Raw genomic sequence first — 18,334 nt, 5'->3', positions numbered from 1 at the left:
TTCCAGGCTATGCAAATTGGCAGTGCGCCTTCTGGAGGAGACCATTCTTTCTCCCTCATTTCACCAAATGCACAGATACTCGACTAACGCAGACAAAGGGAGCTTGGTAAGAGGGAGGGGACATTGACTGTGGGCCCAAACTGTGTCGGTACTTGATACTGTTTACCTAACTTAATCTCCACACTTAATAAGAAGACATAATTTTCCGCCATTTACAATGAACAGAAAGAGTATCCCGCCACCCCTTATTTGAAACTCACTCGACACCAGGCACTGTCATCCTAAGCATTGTCTATTCGAGAGTCCATTTAATCCTCACCACAGCCTGTAAGGACTGTATGCCGTTGGTGATCTTCCGTAAACCACAGAAAGGTTAGGTCACTTGTCCAAAGTCACACAGCTGGGAGACAGTAGAGCCAATATCAACCCAGGAAGTCTGCCCTCAATAACACCGCCTCATCTATTGCTCTCAATGAAGGCTCTCAAGTTTCCCAGTCTCAACAAGATAGAAGAAGAGAGCCAGCTCCTCTTGGTCTGTCTAATGTCAAAGGTCATCACTTTCCAAGAGGCGTAAGGGGTCACGGAGACAGGCAGAAGGAGCCAGGTAAAGACCTCCACATCCCTGGTGCCAGCCATACAGCTGACGGAGTGGCCAGGCAGAGATGGGGATGTTGGGAGCTTAAGCTCTGAGGGTCTCAAGAGCAAACTGTCTTAGGGGCTCACTGAAGGATCAACACCCTGTGCACCATGCCTCTGAATCGAGGCATTTTTCATAGCGCTGAGCTGCTGGCTGACAAAGGCTAATAACACTGAATGCATGCTAGTCTTCTTCTGGGAAAAGATGCACAAATAAAACATTTTTAAAGCTTAAAGCTTGATGTTTTGAGAGAAAAAAAGTCCTTTGTTCCTGACATTTAAATAGATATTTGGAATTTAAATCCGATTACTTGCAAGGCTGGAGAGTGGGCATTCAGTCAGGGGTCTTTTAACAATCCATCAGAGACGGAAAACATGCCTCGAACCATCCAGAGCATACTGGCAATTTTCCCTCTGATTACAGCATCTCATCACATTTATTTTGTAACCTCTCAACAGCTTACTAGAACTACTGCTTAGAGGTGGTCACAAACCACTGACCCTCCAGTGTTTGCCTCGGAGCATGGCGGTTGACTCAGAAAGTTGTCAATACATGTCAGGAAAGGTCTTCTCCCATGTCCTTAATTTGGAACAATATTAACATTTGGAATTTGAAATGAAATTCAATCTACTGTAACAATTTTTTTTGGTCTCAAAATGCTTTTTAGCTTCAACTCCTCATGGTTGGTGAAGAGTTAGCTTTGCAAAAGAATCTATTTTATCACTTGTTTAGAATCTCTGCTAACACGGAGACATGTGACATGGTCCGAGTGTTCCTTGACTCCTGTGGGATGCTCAGGCCATCAAAATTTCATTAGCCTCATGCAGTCCCAGTGCCTTCTTAACTTGAACTGTTGGCCTATTTATCAATAAATAAATGAAATCTAATCCATTTTAGTGACTAAACTTTTCTTTGAAGTTACAACTAGAACTTTAGTCACTTGGCTTACGTGATTTCACAAATGTTGAATACTATTTTGTTTTCTGGGGAAAACAGCCTTTCCTTATTCACAGTTAACTTCAAATGATGAAAACAGTCAACCCAAACTCCCCTTCTAAACTGAGGGGAGAAATAAGACAGTGTATAGTTTTTAAGTTAGTTTCACTTTGGTGAGTTATTTCATGCACATCCTTCTTGTTTCAACTTCTAGTGATATAACAGGGCTCCTTAGAACACACTGCAAGCTCACACGAAAGTGAATACAACTAGAAAATTTAAATAATTGAAAGTCAAAGGAAAATACAGCTGGAAAATCAATAACCTTTCAGTGTGAGAGCAATTAAGAATGCCAAAATGAATTATTTTAGAAAGTCTATTTGAGTCTTTGTGACCCCATGAACTGTAGCCCGCCCGGTTCCTCTGTCCATGGGGATTCTACAGGCAAGGAGTGGGTTGCCAGGCCCTCCCCCAGGGAATCTTCCCAACCCTGGAATCAAACCTAGGTCTCCAGCATTGCAGGCAGAGTCTTTACCATCTGAGCCACCAGGGAAGCCCAATATTTGAACAGTAGTAATAATAGTAAAAATTGGTAAAGGTTTTGAGGATATTGTTTAAAAAGATGTTAGAAGACCCTGGGTATGATTACAAATTTTAGATTTTACTATAACCCAGCCTAACAAAAAGCTTTTTTATATCAGAAAAAAAAGCCTCAATATTCTCATTTAATTCCACAATTCCACAAGATTATGTTCCCCAGATCTTATTGTAATGAATTTTATGCTCTTTCTGAACAATCACTGAAAATTCAGAATAAATGATCTGAAATGTTCCTACAGAGCACATATGAAATCTATGAAAGATTCAGTGTTCAATAGAGGTCATATCTATTTTATTTCCTCTTTTATTTTCTTCCCCGAGCTGACTCACTGGGAGTTCTTAGACCATCAAAATGTTGTTTAAAAAAACAACCCCAGCCAAACCTTGGGGAAAGAGTAAACATAAGTTGAAGTCATCACTTGCCCAGCTCAACAAACATTGTTTTTGACACTTTATACTCCTGACTGACCTATTTATTCTCAACAAATGCTACCAAATGTTCTGAATCTCAAGGCAAGGCCCTTGACACCCTGTCCGTGTCTGTCTTCATTCTGGTTCAGAATGACCACATGGAGAAATGGATGAGTCTAAGCGTTCAATCTTGCCTTTATGTCACAACAGGGACAAAGAGATTCCTGGGGCAACGAGTTTCTCCCCTAGTCCATAATAATCCATGCAGAGGGAGAGGGCAGTGATGTGAGAAACTCAACAGGCTTCCCCTTCCAATCATTTGGATAATAGACACTGTTAACTAAAGGTGGCAAAATTTCTAAGTTTTATGTTTTCTGAAAAGAACAAAATGGCATGTGTTTGGGAATTCATTGTGTGACCATTTTAGCAGACATACAATTTAAAAAATAATAAAAATTAAATTATGTTTTAGCAATACAGACACACTAACAAGATATACTTGTTAGAGAGAGAGAGATGCCTCACAGGTTGTGTGTGCCAACACACACCAATGTGGGACGATACTTAACGGATATGCAGATGAACAGCCCATGATGCAGAAAACCAGAACTGATTTGCATTGTTCTCCTGCATTCTCCTCTGCTCTTTTCCAACCATCACAAAATTTGACACATATTTTAGGAAAACCAAACATCAAATCATATATTTGAATATAACCACAGTACCTAAAATTGCTTGAAGAGGGTTATGGAAAGATACAGATGGACAGGAAGCAAACTTTATGCCAAATCTTATTTACTTAAAAGGTGAATGACTTCTGAATCCACAGTGAAAAGTGGTATAAACCCAGGTTTCACTGAGGTAGACGGTTTGGTTCAGGAAAACACTGCAGTCAGATTCTAAGACTCGTGTTGAGCAGAACTGTCCTTGTTTGCTATTTTGGGTTGGGATGAAGCTAGCCTCCACCAGTAACTCACGCTTCCAAAATGAATATATGAGTTTCTATTATTAATCGATTATGACTTTGTTTTAATGCAATAAAATATTCTCCATAAGATATTGTTTTCATTGGTTTAAAGCAGATTTTTTTTTCTAATAGTAAGAAAACAAGGAACAAACAGTATGATGCACTAGCTAACCCTTCATTCAGTGACCTGGCTGAGATTGAACGCTGACAATGGACCTGCTTTCCCATCACAAAGCAAAGCTGACAAAGTTGCTCCATAAAGAATAAAAATGAAATACCATTGGTAAAACACTATCTTTCTTTTCACAAGTCACGCAATTCTTCCATTTTAATTTTCTCTTTGCTTTTTGATGCATCATATACACACAGCATTAATAACCAGGTTAAAGCAGCAAGTGCACTGATAATATTAAATGCTAAAGAAGAAATGTCATTTTGTTGTCTGGTGCATTGGTGCTGAAGCTCCAATTTTTCCTAGAAGCTGCACTGACTAAAAATTAAATTTCCTTTTAAATCTATTATCACATATACACTAACTGCTTCTTTATCATTTTGCATTGGCAATAGGGAAAGATCAAAATAATTTATAAAGATATTTTTCTTAAAGTATGTAAATCTGCTATTTGGATACCCCAAAAATCCAATTTTTGTGCATGGATTTAATTGCAGAGTAATCCAGTCTCCAAAGCACATCAAAGACCACACTCCCTTCTCTTTATCAAGATTTCAATTGCTCTCATCAACCAGTAAGTTAAAAGCATGATCAAATTTGTTCTTCAATCACTTGAGCCCTGTTAATAAACCATTCTGTGTGCTCACTCATCCATTCTGAGATTCTGGAACTTCTTTGAGATATTTTTAAGAGGAATCTACAAAGACATCTCTGATTACAGGCTGGCTCTGGGGTAAATTTTATCACCACTTGCTCTGCTACTCCATGGAGGATAACAGGTGACATGGTTCAAGATAAGTCAAAGCCAACCTCTTTTTTCCCCTGTACATGATTAGACTGTTTTTCAAAATGATAGCTAACACAACAGAGAATGCTTGTATAACACAACTTGACACTCTGATGTCGAATTTGAATTTTTTTCCCCTAGGAAAAATAATGCAATATTGAAGGACAGTTTTTGAGTGCTACTGTGTTGCAATGCAAAGGAAAGGAAGAAGGAAAAAAGAGAAGGAAAGATGAGAAGAAGGAAGAAAGCCATTCCTCCAGAGTCAACCAAGACAGACAGAAGCACTGAACGCCAACATTATAAAGCCAAAACAAAAAGGAACTTACCGGTTTCACTGTCGGATTTGTTTTCGTGCTCCGTATCTGTCAGGGTGAGCGCTGAGTTGGACCGGCTTGACAGGCAGGAGCTGCGGCCTGACTTGACCCCCCGGCCCCACAGTCTCATGGCATGCTCTGGGGACATCACTGCTTCATTCTCAGTATCAGCGTCTGACCCTGCACTGATCGAGTAACCTCTGTGGGGGAGCCCCATTTCCGCACAAAATGCCAGTCCTCTTCGAGTTGCTGGTTCACAAACGCCTAACTGCCTTAGGGTAAAATTTTGTCCTAATTAGAGGGGAAAAAGAGATAACAATTAGTGAGTATACATTTCGTTTTAGATTTTTTTTTTTTTAAATAAAATCTCCCTAAAATAAACACTTAAGCATCCAGATATTTGCACTCTCAGCACTAGGTATTGGCATTAGCTTCCATGACATGTGATCTAGTAAGGTCCAGCTAGGGGAGGATTGGGTGTGAGGGGGGCTCCACCTCTGACTTTCCACCCACCCCAGCTCAGAGCTGCTTATTTTAGCCCATAAGCACCTCCAGAATGCTGGGCAGGTAAAGTGGTCCAGACCATGAAAACTCAACCCGGAGAAAGCCTTAGTTACCACTGATAGAGATTGTCAGAAGTATTTTCCTGGTCCTAGCTCTTATCCCAAACATTAGGAGTTTTCCACCCAGAAGTCACCCCTTAGGAAGAGAAAAGATTGCCCTCTAGAATAAGTTACCTGCCAGTTAGAAACAGGGGTTTGGGCAGTCTTTATTATACTTTTCCACTTAACACTTAACAACCAATAAAAATTATTGTGTGTTTGTGTACAAACATACGCTAACTTTTCGAGTGTAAAGCCTTGAAAGCATGCAGACATCTGACTTCTGCTTTAATAAACACCTAGAAACATCTGTATTGATCGAAGTAAACCAATTCGTGCAAATAAAGTGCACTCTAAAAAATAAAGTAGGAGTATTATGTATTTAAAAATTAATGATAAAATCAAGTTCCCTGAAAAATAAATGGTTGTGAACCCTGAAGGTTTTCACTAATAAATTGAGCATAATAAAACTCATGACACTGCAATAACTTAAAGCAAAAGTGTTTAAATTAGGTGACACTTTAAAATGACTGCCATTATTAATGGCTTTTCCAATCCTGTGTTTACTCTTGAAATTTCACCTATATTTTATGATACCAGGGGTGAGAAGAGAGAGAAAACTGTTTGCTTAGATGATACATGCATATGGGCCTTCTATTGCCTGTCTCATTGGCATGGTAGAATCTGAGATTTAGATATCAACTAGAATCAAAATACAGGAAAAGAATAATAGTATATCAAGACTGATTTCAATGCTACCCTATAATACCAACCTTTTAAGAATATTAAGCATTTATTTTACTCATCCTTTTCATTTTCCCACTTCCCTCTCTTACCTATCCACGAACACTTTAAAGTTAATTGGCTGGTATGAGAAATAACATACATTACATTTTTTAAAAGAGTGGGTCATAAATTATTTGTAATAAAATAATGTCTTGACTCTTTCAGGAAATGAATCAAACATAATGCACACGATAGTAAATATTTGGTTGTAAAAATATTAGCACCCTCCAGCACTCAGCCCATTTTAACCAGAGTGGTTCACTGCTTTATGGCCATGGTCAGATCAGAAGGAGAAATCTGCCTTATCTCGGTCAGACTTCCAAATGGATTCTGACAATGACACTCATAAATAATGAAAATCTGTTGCTACAATTAGCTACAAATTATCTCAGAGAGACATGAATAGGCATCTGTACCAAAAAGTATGCCAAAAAGAAAACAGCAAAAATAAAGAGGAGGGAATAAGAACCCACTGAACAGTGAGAAAGCGGGCAAGCTTAATGAGGTAAGACACAGTATGGCCAGTATTTTTCAAAGAATTAGTGTGGACTGTACTTATGAAAGTAAATCCAAAAAAAGGTCAATGTCATGGAGAGTTAAAGGAATGTAATGGATGGTTAATGTGAACGAGCTTATCCATTCCTATTATATCACCTTTAAAATGGAGAGGGAGGGAAGGGTGTAAGACAGTTAAACATCACCATCAAACATGTTGAGTTTCCAAAATAATTTTTCAAGTGTGAGAATGAATGATAAGATCCTGTGCATCTTTCCTGTGGGAGGTTCCCACATTGGAAAATAAAAATCAGAGACAAGTTAAAAGACAGTGAGAACTCTGTTTCTAATCTCTGAAATGTAACTCGAAAAATTCCCCACATTATTGACTTTTCACACTATTGCCATCTTCATGCAAAAATCTATGGAGTGAAGGAAAGCAGAAAACGGCAATCTTGATTATTTGTTATCTGGGTATACAAACGCAGTTCACTTTGCAGATAAACATCTAGGGCATCATCCCTATGAATTGATATGTGCATCCCAAACTCCTTAAACATCCAACCCTCTGAAACCAATGTCTCGCAGTGATTCAAATTTTTAAGGGCTGTTTCTGAAATGCAAGTTAGAAAGTAAGGTGTTAGATTCCTTACTAAATTAAGTCTGCTTTTGCTTTCTTGGGAAAGAACACTAAACTTGAAATCCAATGAACCTAAGTTTAAGCCACTTATGGACTTTATCATTTACCACTCCATTTCTTCATTTTCCAGGGCCGTCATGACTCGCTTTAGGAGATGCTTTTTACGCTTTTGTAGAGCAAAGGAATCCATCCACAAAACAAAGACAACCTAATGAGTGGGAGAAGTTCCTTGCAAATAATATGACCAACAAGGAATTAATTTCCAACATATATAAACAGCTCATGCAATTTGACATAAAAAAAACAAACAACCTGATTTAAAAATGGGCAGAAGAACTGAACAGTCATTTTTTTACAACGAGGAAATGCAGATGGCCAAAGATGTTTAACCTTGCTAAACATCAGGGAAATGCAAACCAAAACTACAGTGAGATACTGCCTCACACCTGTCAGAATGGCTATCATCACAAATAACACAAATAACAAATGTTAGGATGTGGGAGGGAAAAAAAGCCTCTCCTATGTCGTTGGTGGGAATGTACATTGGCACAGCCACTGTGGAAAACAATACAGAGATTTTTCAATAAACAACAAATAGAACTCCATATGACCCAGCAATCCTACTCCTGGGTATATATTAAGAAAAAATACTAATTCAAAAATATACATGCATCTCAATGTTCATAGCAATGTATTTACAATTGCCAAAGTATGAAGCAACCTAAGTGTCCATTAACAGATCAATGACTAAAGAAGCTGCAGTATAAAGATATATATATATATACACACACACACACACACACACAGACACATACATATACACATATATGCAATGGAATAATATTCAACCATAAAAAAGAAGGAAATTTTGCCATATGCAGCAACATGGATGGACTGGAAGGGCATTATACTAAGTGAAATAAGTCAAAAAGAGAAAGACAAATGCTGTATGACATCACATGTGGAATCTACAAAATTCAACAAACTGGTGAATAAAGCAAAAAAGCAGCAGATTCACCGCTATAGAATACAAACTAGTGGTTACCAGTGGGGAGAGGGAAAGAGGGGAGGGACAACATAAGGAAGAGGGGACAAAAAAGGGTTATTATGGAATTGCATATGTGAATCTTTTGAAAAATTGTCAAGCATTATGGAATTAAAGAATCTTTCATTCAATTTAAAAAATTCTAAAAATTAAAAATGTTAAATATTTAAAAGTGATGCTTTATGTAAATGAGACCAGCATAAAGGGGAGCAGAATGAAAAATGACAAAAAGTAAACATCTGGACAAATGTAATAATGATAGAGAAATGTATCATTTGAGGGGAGGGAGAGGATTGCTTTCAAATAATTTTAGAAGAGCCACATTACCACTAAAGTTGACTTTTCCTTCAATCAAAACTCTTTGTAGCCAGTGCTTCAAATTCTATTATTGTTGATTCTCCTTTAGGTTAAGGAGTCTTGCTTGTAGGATCCCTCATTTTAATGCAAACATATCTGGGGAGTTCTAGTTATTAAAGTAGAATAAATTAAGCTTTTTTTTTTTTTTTTCTACAGGTGAGCAATGTTTAGCAGGATGGGATATACTAACGGAAAGCACAGCCACTTTTGACAAACCGAAGGAAGATGGAGGGAAAGAAGGATTCCTGATCAGGAGAAGAGGCAGTTGGCTGAGGTACCATGGAGCTGGGAGTTTGGGGGTCGGGTGCAGTCGTTCAGGCAAGACTTTAAGTCAATGTGGAGAAGCGGAAAGAGACAGGCAGAGAAAGGCAGCAAAGATGCTCTGGAACCAGACTAAAAACATGACCATCTTGCTTAAAGTCAACTTTGGCTTCAAATAACCTTAAAGAAACAAGGATACCTTTATTCTTATTGTCCATGCTTTTTTGTTTTTTCAGATTGTGTTCTTTGCAATGGTTCTAATACCATTACTTTAATTTCTTTCTTTGCCCTCTGAGTCTTTATATTAATTCTTTTTGGCTGAGTCCGATGAAATCAGTATTTATCTCCTGCACATTGAATTTTGATAACCTTGATCAGCAAGGCCAACCACAGAGTTTCCCATTACAATTTGAAACAGTCCCAAAATAATAAATTGCAGCAAGAATAAAGTGTACCTGAGGATGAAATTTCTTGTGATTAAAAGGCAAGGTTAGCTTGGACTAGATTAGGCACTTTTGTTTTATGACACTCATAAATTTGAAAAATCTATAAAAGAAAAACTGAATAAACAGTCTAGGCAAGTTGCATCATTAAAAAAAAAAAAGGGTTCACACTTTGAAAAATGAATGAGGGCATGTGACAAAGTAGAAAGAACTGTGTGAAAACAAATAACTTCAGATGAGGCTGGCACCCAAGCATAGGCATCTCTTTAGTAAAAGGACAGGGGCTTGCAAAATGGCCTTTTCTTAACCGGTGTCTAGAACCTAATCTGAGCAAGAGGGGGTTTTTCTTTTTTTTAAAAATGCATTTATTTATTTATTTATTTTTGACTATGCTGGGTTTTTGTGGCTACGCGGGCTTTTCTCTAGTTGTGGTGAGTGCGGGCTCCTCTCTAGTTGCGGTGTGCAGGCTTCTCACTGCGCTGGCTTCTCTTGTTGCCGAGCACACGCTCTAGGCATCCAGGCTTTAGCAGTTGCAGCCCCTGGACTCTAGAGCAGAGGCTCAAGAGTTGGGGTGCATGGGCTTAGTTGTTCTGTGGCGTGTGGGATCTTCCTGGGCCAGGGATCGAACCCATGATTCTTGCACTGGCAGGCAGATTCTTTACCATTGAGCCACCAGGGAAGCCCAAGAAGGCATTTTTCAAAGCTGCAATGCAGGGATGGTCATCAATAGCCAAGACATCTGCTGTGTCTGAGTGAGCTGACAAGAAAACAGCTCTACACGAGGAGCTAGCCTCAGTCATCTGGGTGACTGCAGAAGCCAGGGGGAGGGTGCCCTAACTTGGGAACTCGTGTCTTCTCTCCCTGCTTATGTCTAGATGCTCGAATGTCTAGAGCTGTCCCTTTTCTCTCTTTCACCTGCTTGTTCTTTTTTCCAAAACTGCTTTACTGAGATACGAACTCACAAACCATACAATGAACCTATGTAAAGTGTCCAAGTCAATAGTTTTTAGTAAGTACATGGTGGTGTGCAACTATCATCACGATCAATTTTATAATATTTTTATCACCCTTTGTACCAATTATCAGTCACCTATTTTTCCTCTTACCCCTCCAACCCCTCCAGCCCTAGGCAAGTACTAAAACACTTTCTCTCACCACAGAAGTGACTATTCTAGACATTTCAAAGAAAAGGGGCCCTATAATATGTAGACTTTTGCGACTGGCTGTTTTCACTTAACATAGTGTTTTCAAGATCCACACATATTATAGCATGTATCAGTACTCATTTCTTCTTATGGCCAAATAATATCCCATTGTATGAATACATCACGTTCTCTTTCTCTGTTCATCAGTGAATGGAGATTTGAGTCGTTTCCATTTTTTTGGCTATTATGAAAATGCTACTATGGAATACCACGTTTTCATTCCTCTGTGTCTACACCTGTGAGAGGCCCTGCTGGTCATCTTGTATGTAGTTGTATGTTGAACCTTTTCAGGAACTTCTAGACTGTTCTCCACAGTGGCAGCACAATGTTGCTGTCCAACACCAATGTGTGAGGGTTCCAGTTTCTATATAACTTCACCAACACTTGTTTTAATCTGTTGGTTTTCTTCTATACCACACTGCAAGTGTGTATACCATACAGCAAACCTGCAATGAGGGGATGGACTATAGGTCATCGGTAATAAAATTTGTGCTGGAACCAAGCATCATGTTCTCTTAAAAAGCAGTGGATTCTGTGGGTCTGCTACACAAATTCATTATTACATTATTCTATTATTTTTTTCTTTGTCTTCTAATATACTGGTTTAATTTTCAAATGCATTTTTCTATTAAAGTTAAAATACTCTTTAGCTCATAAAGTCTGCCTCTGAGACTATATCCTAGAGAAATAAAATCAGCTAATCTTAAACATATATGTACAAATAATTTTCATTATGACATTGCTGCAAAAATTAAAATAACTGGGATGTTTACCAGAAAGGGAATGGCTAAATAAGTTATATATTCCTTTCATGGAAGACTACGTGGCTAGCAGAAAAGAGTGGGTTTGGACCTATATCTTCTGTTCTGGGAGGGAAGCCTATTATATATCTTTTAAGTAAAAAAGGACAAGTTGCAAAGTAGTGTGTATAAATATGATTTTTGGAAACTAAGAAAGAGAATCAACAAATTAAATAAATGTGTACAGTTTGGAGCATGAATGAAGGTGAGGAGGTTGTATAACTTTGATGTTGGATCATACAGAAGGAGCTGTGAAGGAAATTAGTAGTTTTCTATTTTACAGTTTTGAATTTTTACTTCGCCTGATAATTTGTATTAACTACAAGAAAGAAAAATGAAAGTATTTTCTTAAAAAAGACATATTTTCTTGATTTTCTGTTTAACAGCTCTTATTCAATAATTAGAAATTAATCAGCTATCTTCTCTTGGAGAAACTGGGTTTTAAAAATCCTTCCTCATTTACTGTAAAGAAATGAAGCTGTGTAAGAAATATGGGAGCAATGTTTTTCTTTTACTTCAATTCTTTACTTCATCATAGATGGGCTTTTTTTAAAAGGAGAATAGGCATCTATTTTTTTTTTTTTCTGCAGTAACAAGCCCCAAAACTGAGCATAGGAAATGGAGAGAAGAATCAATACAAATGTAATACACAGGGTACAATAACCTATAACTGTCTTTAACTATTTTCCTTGGTTGTTGTCAGTTTGGACAGAATTATCTGTTCTCAGATATGGAACGACCATTCTCAAGAGTGGAGCCATGACACAAATCTACGAATTGGACAAACATTTCTTATTTGAAACAGGTGGACTTGTGTTACCACCATCTTATCTGGAGTTCCCATGCTGTGTTTGTAAACTGTTAAGATCACAGAATAAAATAAACGCATGGAAATTTTTTCCCCTTTAAGTTCTAATGCATATTTTACAGGACACTCCAAGCTTCCTTCTGTTCAATTTGTCACTATTTGAACAGAATACCCATCCTTGAACATGCAATAGAGATTTCAATGAGGGTATAAACCTTTACTTACAAAACCCTACCCAAAACGATGAACACATTTGAAAAATTAACTTAAAATCCCACTAAATATTTTAACTTTCCCTCCCTATTTTACTGACTATAAAACATAAATATCTTCAATGGTATTCATCACTTTCTCAATTTACCTATTCATAAGATATTAATACCTAGAACAGGTAACGATAGTCTCGAATTTCTAGGGGACAGAGGAAATGACCGTGACACAGCCTGTTTATAGCCCAATCTATTACTCAGAGCACGGGTCTAACAGAAGCCCTGGCAGGCTACCCCATCAGCGTTCATCCACAACTCAGCTGTGTACGGCACAGTCACTGGGAGTGTGCGGCTGAGCCTGGACAGGGAACTTGAGACGCTGAGAAGGGAAAACCCCAAGCGTACTTGCAAGCAGGGAAAGCAGGATTAGCATGAAGGGCCCCAGAGAATACACATTTTCTTCAAGATAAGATTTGTGAAGCCTCCAGGGGAGGACAAACATATGGATGCTGAAGAGAAGGTTTAGTGGCTCAAAGGAGAAAAATTAGGTTGTGTGTTTGCTGACTTAACAAAGAAAGAGCATCTTCTTAAGCATGTACCGTGAAGGATTTAGATTCCCAACTGCAAAACAGTGTAGTTCTGACATTAGCAACCATTTGGAATGAGGTCGATAACTGTAAACTTAATTTTTTTCTCAAAAGTGTTCTGAAAATGAATTTGCTTTTTATTTTTCACTTAGTAATTATTTCTTTAGAACAACTCAAGACCCAATGATGAATGATAATACGCCTACAACATATCTGCTGGTATCTGATGATCAGACTGCAGTAGGTGTTGGTATAAATATGTGTGCGGTTTGGCATGAAGCAGCAGGTGTTTAATAATTGTGACTGAACTGGCACCATGCTGACTCACATGTGGATCCAAAATTGGCAACGTGGCAAGGAACCGGATACAAGTTTAGCAGTCATCTGGGGCTCAGGACATCAGACCAATAAAGGCTGAGGCAGGGGGAGAGGATTACCCGCCCTGTGTCCGGAGGAGGGCTATAAGCTATGTCTATCTACTCACACCTTCTGGCAGGTAATCTACAAAGCAGGTTGGTTGCCAAGCCTGAAAGAGGCACTTACCTACTTAACAGCCAAAATTAGTTAACAATCAGTTAGGCAGGGGAGCTAAAGGAGGGAACTAAAGAAGACAATGCTCACATGAAACAGTGATAAACTAGAGCTATTTAACTCATGTCTTTAAACACAGAAATTTAAGGTTGAGTAAACATGGCCATCTAAATCCTTTAATCTCGCTGCTGACATTTGTAGTGACTGAGAAGGATTAATCATGTTGATCTCTAAACGAATCATTTTAAGGAGTTCATATTCAAAAGGAAGAAAAACTTTGGAGACGAGGTGATTAGCCTAAGGGATCTGATGAATGTTTCAGGTTTTTGTCCTTCTTTATGAAACCCTACTCTCAGAAAGAAAAGGGTTTTTCTCAGCACCAGGAAGTATTTCAGAAAACGTGAAAAAGGGTTTCAGATTCCTTTCGTTTTTGTAAGATGACAGAGGTGAGGGGGAACACTGGGGAAATGAAAAGTTGGGGTAGAACTGGAAATTCATAGCAGCATTAAGTGCTGAATGGTAAGACCATATGGTCATATTTCTTTTGAAGTCTAGGATCAGTTCCCATTATTCACTATAATGGCATCCAAGACTAAACGAAATCTCAGTCTTTAAAAGCGTTTTGCTCTTGGCTCTCAAATTCTCCTCTTTCACAATTTCCAACATGCTTGACTGTTAATTGATTTTCAAAATGCAAAAAAATACAAATAAACAAAATAAAAATAAGAAGAGTAGGAAAAAATGGATGTATTTCTTTTCACTTTGAGAGCAGGATAAAATAGTACAGAGAGACACACAATTAGTATTGCAATCAGCAGTTATTAATACTGCTTTCACATCTTTTCAATGCTATTAGTGATACTCTAAAATAATATGTGCATATTTCATGACCTACATTGAAGAAATATGAATTTAATTCTTTTGACCTACCTGGAACACACAATATGGGGAAATACTTTAAAGTTATTTATCATTTTAGTGAATTCCAACAATAAAACTGTCAAAAATTGCAATCTACATCCAAGCACTAAAATTGGGCTTTCTTCTTTCTATTTAGAAATGGATGAAAACATTTGAAAGGCATGGTTCTAATCACATGCCACCAACTCTTCACTTTCTCCCTCAGCACAGTCCTGGATAGGTGAGTGTGTTAGAGATGAGTGTTAGTCGCCCAGTCATGCCTGGCTCTTTGCAACCCTGTGGACAATAGCCCACCAGGCTCCTCTGTCCCTGGGATTCTCCAGGCAAGAATACTGGACTGGGTTGCTGTTTTCTTCTCCAGGAGGTCTTCCAAACCCAAGGATCAAACCTGAGTCTTCTGCATCGGCGGGTGGGTTCTTTACCGATTGGGCTACCAGGGAAGCCTGGATAGGTTGGGAATGCTATAATCTTAGTGACCAAAATGTCTTTATTCAGCAAAACACTGCGGCGGATTGGCAGCAGAGGTGTTTTTTAAGAGGACTGTGCTTGTGGCTCAGTGGGGACAATATGACAGTCCCAGGGTCAAATGAAATGGCTGAAGCAGGATGAAAGGAGAACGCAAACCCAAACTTCCCACGTGCAACTACAGGTGTTTGAAATGTCCAGTTTTGGGTTTTGAGATTGAAGGCAAAAGGAGGAGAGGGTGGCAGAGGATGAGATGGTTGGAGAGCATCACCCATTCAGTGGAATGAACTTGGGGAAAGCCCAGGAGATAGTGAGGGGCAGGGAGGCCTGGGGTGCTACAGTTCATGTGGTCGCAAAGAGATGGACATGACTTAGCTCCTGGACAGCAACAACAACAATTTAAAAATTGTCGCTGCTTGGGTAAATTCTACATGCAGTGAAATACACAAATTTCAAATGGATACTTCAGTGAGTTTCAACAGATGTATCTACCATGAACCCAAACCAAACACTGCACATCTCCTTCGTGCCCACAGTATTCCTCCCTGCATCCCATACAGTCAATCCCCATCTTCACAGGCAACCACCGTTCTGATTTCTTTTTGCTACAGATGAGTTTGAGTTTTGTGTGTTCTTACTCTTAATATAAACAGAGTCATGCAGTATCTGCTCTGAATCCTTTCACTTAATGGAATATTTTTGAGGTTCTTCCTCACTGTTGCTTGTACCAGTAATTCATTTTTGGTATTACCAAGCTGTGTCCTATTACATGTGAAAGTAGCTCAGTCATGTCCAGTGCTGCAATACCATGGATTATATAGTCCAGGGAATTCTCCGGGCCAGAATATTGGAGTGGGTAACCGTTCCCTTCTCCAGGGGATCTTCCCAACCCAGGGATCGAACCCGGGTCTCCCACATTGCAGATGGATCCTTTACAGCTGAGCCACAAGGGAAGCCCTAGAATACTGGAGTGGGCAGCCCATCCCTCCTCCAGTGGATCTTCCCAACCCAGGAATCGAACTGGGGTCTCCTGCATTGCAGGCAGATTCTTTACTAGCTGATCTACCAGGAAGATCCATCTATTGCATAAATATACTACAATTTGTCACATAATTTCACTTGGTCATTCTAGTTTGGGCTCATTATGAATAAAGTCACTGTGAAAATAAAGTTTCATTTGTTTTATGTAAATACTTAGGAAATGAATTGTTGGGAAAAAGGGAAGATGTTATTAACTTTATGTAAGAAATTGCCAGTTTCTAAATAAATCTTGCCATTTAACATTTTACATTCCCATCAACAATGTATGAGAATTCATTTGTTCCACATCTTCACTGATATTTGGTGCTATGAATCTTTTTAATTTTAGCCATTCTAGTGGGTGAGTGGTAGTATTTCATTGTAGTTTTAATTTTCAGTTCCCTGATGGCTGAATGATGTTGAACACTTTTTCATGTGTTCATTAGACATTTGTGTATCATCTGCATAGTTTCTGTTACAAGAATTTTGTCCATTTTTAAATTGCATTACTAATCTTGTTACTGATTTATAGAAGCTCTTTATATATTCTAGATATGAGTCATTTGACATATACAACATATATAGGCATATATGTATGCATATGTCAATATACATATATATGTAATGGTACATCTATTTGTCACATGCATACATACATAAATATGCAAAACTATGTAAAATGCAGCTTGCCTTTTCATTTTCTGAAAGGTATTTTTTTCATAAGTAGAAGTTTTGATTTTGATGAAATCCAATTTTTTTTTCTTTTATGTTTTGTCCTTTTATGACCTCTCTAACCTATCTATGTTTACTTCAAGGTTTCAAGCACATTCAAGGCTTTTACTATGGTTTTCCTAGGATGGTTTGGTTTATTTATGAAAGCTAGAAGGTGAAAGAGTAGAGTAGATAAATGACAGGATTTGACTCTATTTCTTGCAAAACAGAAAGGATAAGGCTAGAGATCTCTTTAAGGAAATTGGAAACATCAAAGGAACATTTCTTCCAAAGATGGGCACAATAAAGGACAGAAATGGTAAAGAACCTGATAGATGCAGATGCCAAAGTGATCAAGAAGAGATGGGAAGGACGCACAGAAGAGCTGCACAGAAAGGTCTTAATGACCTGGATAACCTCGGTGGTGTGGTCTCTCACTCAGAGCCAGACATGGCAGAGGATGAAGTCAAGTGGGCCTTAGGAAGCACTGCTGACAGTAAAGCTGTGAGGTGATGGGATTCCATCAGAGCTATTTCAGATCCTAAAAGATGATGCTATTAAAGTGCTGCACTCAATATGTTGACAAATTTGGAAAACTCAGAAGTGGCCACAGGACTGGAAAAGGTCAATCTTCATCCCAGTTCCCAAGAGGGGCAGTATTAAAGAATGTTCAAATCACAAGACAATTGCACTCATCTCCCATGCTAGTAAGTAAAATCCTCCAAGTTAGGCTTCACTATTACATGAACCAAGAAATTCCAGATGTTCAAATTGGATTTTAAAAAGCAGAGGAACCAGAGATCAAATGTCCAGCATTCTCTTGATCATAAATAAAGTAAGAGAATTCCAGAAAAACATCTATCTCTCTTTCATTGACTACGCTAAAGCCTCTGACTGTGTGAATCATAGCAAACTGTGGAAAACTCTAAAAGAGATGGGAATACCAGACCATCTTACCTGTCTCCTGAGAAACCTGTATGTGGGTCAAGAAGCAACAGTTAGAACCCTGAATGGAACAACTGACTGGTTAAGGATTGAGAAAGGAGTACACCAGGGCTGTTTATTGTTGCCCTGTTTATTTAACTTATATGCAGAGCACATCATGTGAAATGCCAGGGTGGATGAGTTACAAGCTGTAATCAAGATTGCTGGGAGAAGTATCAACAACCTCAGATAAGCAGATGATACCACTCTAGTGGCAGAAAGCAAAGAGGAACTAAAGAGCCTCATGATGAGGGTAAAGGAGGAGAGTGAAAAAGCTGGCTTAAAACTCAATATTAAAAAAAAAAAAAAACACAACAGATCATGGCATCCTCTCCCTTCATTTCATGCAAATAGATGGGGAAAAGGTAGAAGCAGTGACAGATATCCTCTTCTTGAGCTCTAAAATCACTGTGGATGGTGACCACAGATGTGAAATTAGATGATGATTGCTTCTTGGAAGGAGAGCTGTGACACACCTAGACAGTGTGTTAAAAAGCAGAGACATCACTTTGCCAACAAAGACCCATGTAGTCAAGTCTATGGTCTTTCTAGTAGTCATCTACGGATGTGAGAGCTGGACAATAAAGAAGGCAGAGCACTGAAGAATCGATGCTTTCAAACTGTGGTGCTGGAGAAGACT

The 18,334-nt window shown here is 38.5% G+C and overlaps 1 protein-coding gene across 7 annotated transcripts in view; it reads right to left on the bottom strand.

Moving 5' to 3' along the window:
• TENM3 (teneurin transmembrane protein 3) overlaps positions 1-18,334 on the bottom strand; it is a 621,736-nt gene that overhangs the window by 423,252 nt on the left and 180,150 nt on the right. For 6 of the 7 annotated variants that reach the window (XM_043454043.1, XM_043454046.1, XM_043454048.1 and 3 more), the window contains exon 3: positions 4,837-5,115. The exons of the other annotated variant lie outside the window; for it this stretch is intronic. In XM_043454043.1, the coding sequence (XP_043309978.1) occupies positions 4,837-5,115 (279 nt within the window). The remainder of the gene's footprint in view (positions 1-4,836; positions 5,116-18,334) is intronic. 7 annotated transcript variants of the gene reach the window in all.

Source organism: Cervus canadensis, chromosome 31 (assembly GCF_019320065.1).
Source record: "Cervus canadensis isolate Bull #8, Minnesota chromosome 31, ASM1932006v1, whole genome shotgun sequence".
Taxonomy (NCBI): Eukaryota; Metazoa; Chordata; class Mammalia; order Artiodactyla; family Cervidae; genus Cervus; species Cervus canadensis.
This window is presented reverse-complemented; position numbering and strand designations above follow the sequence as displayed.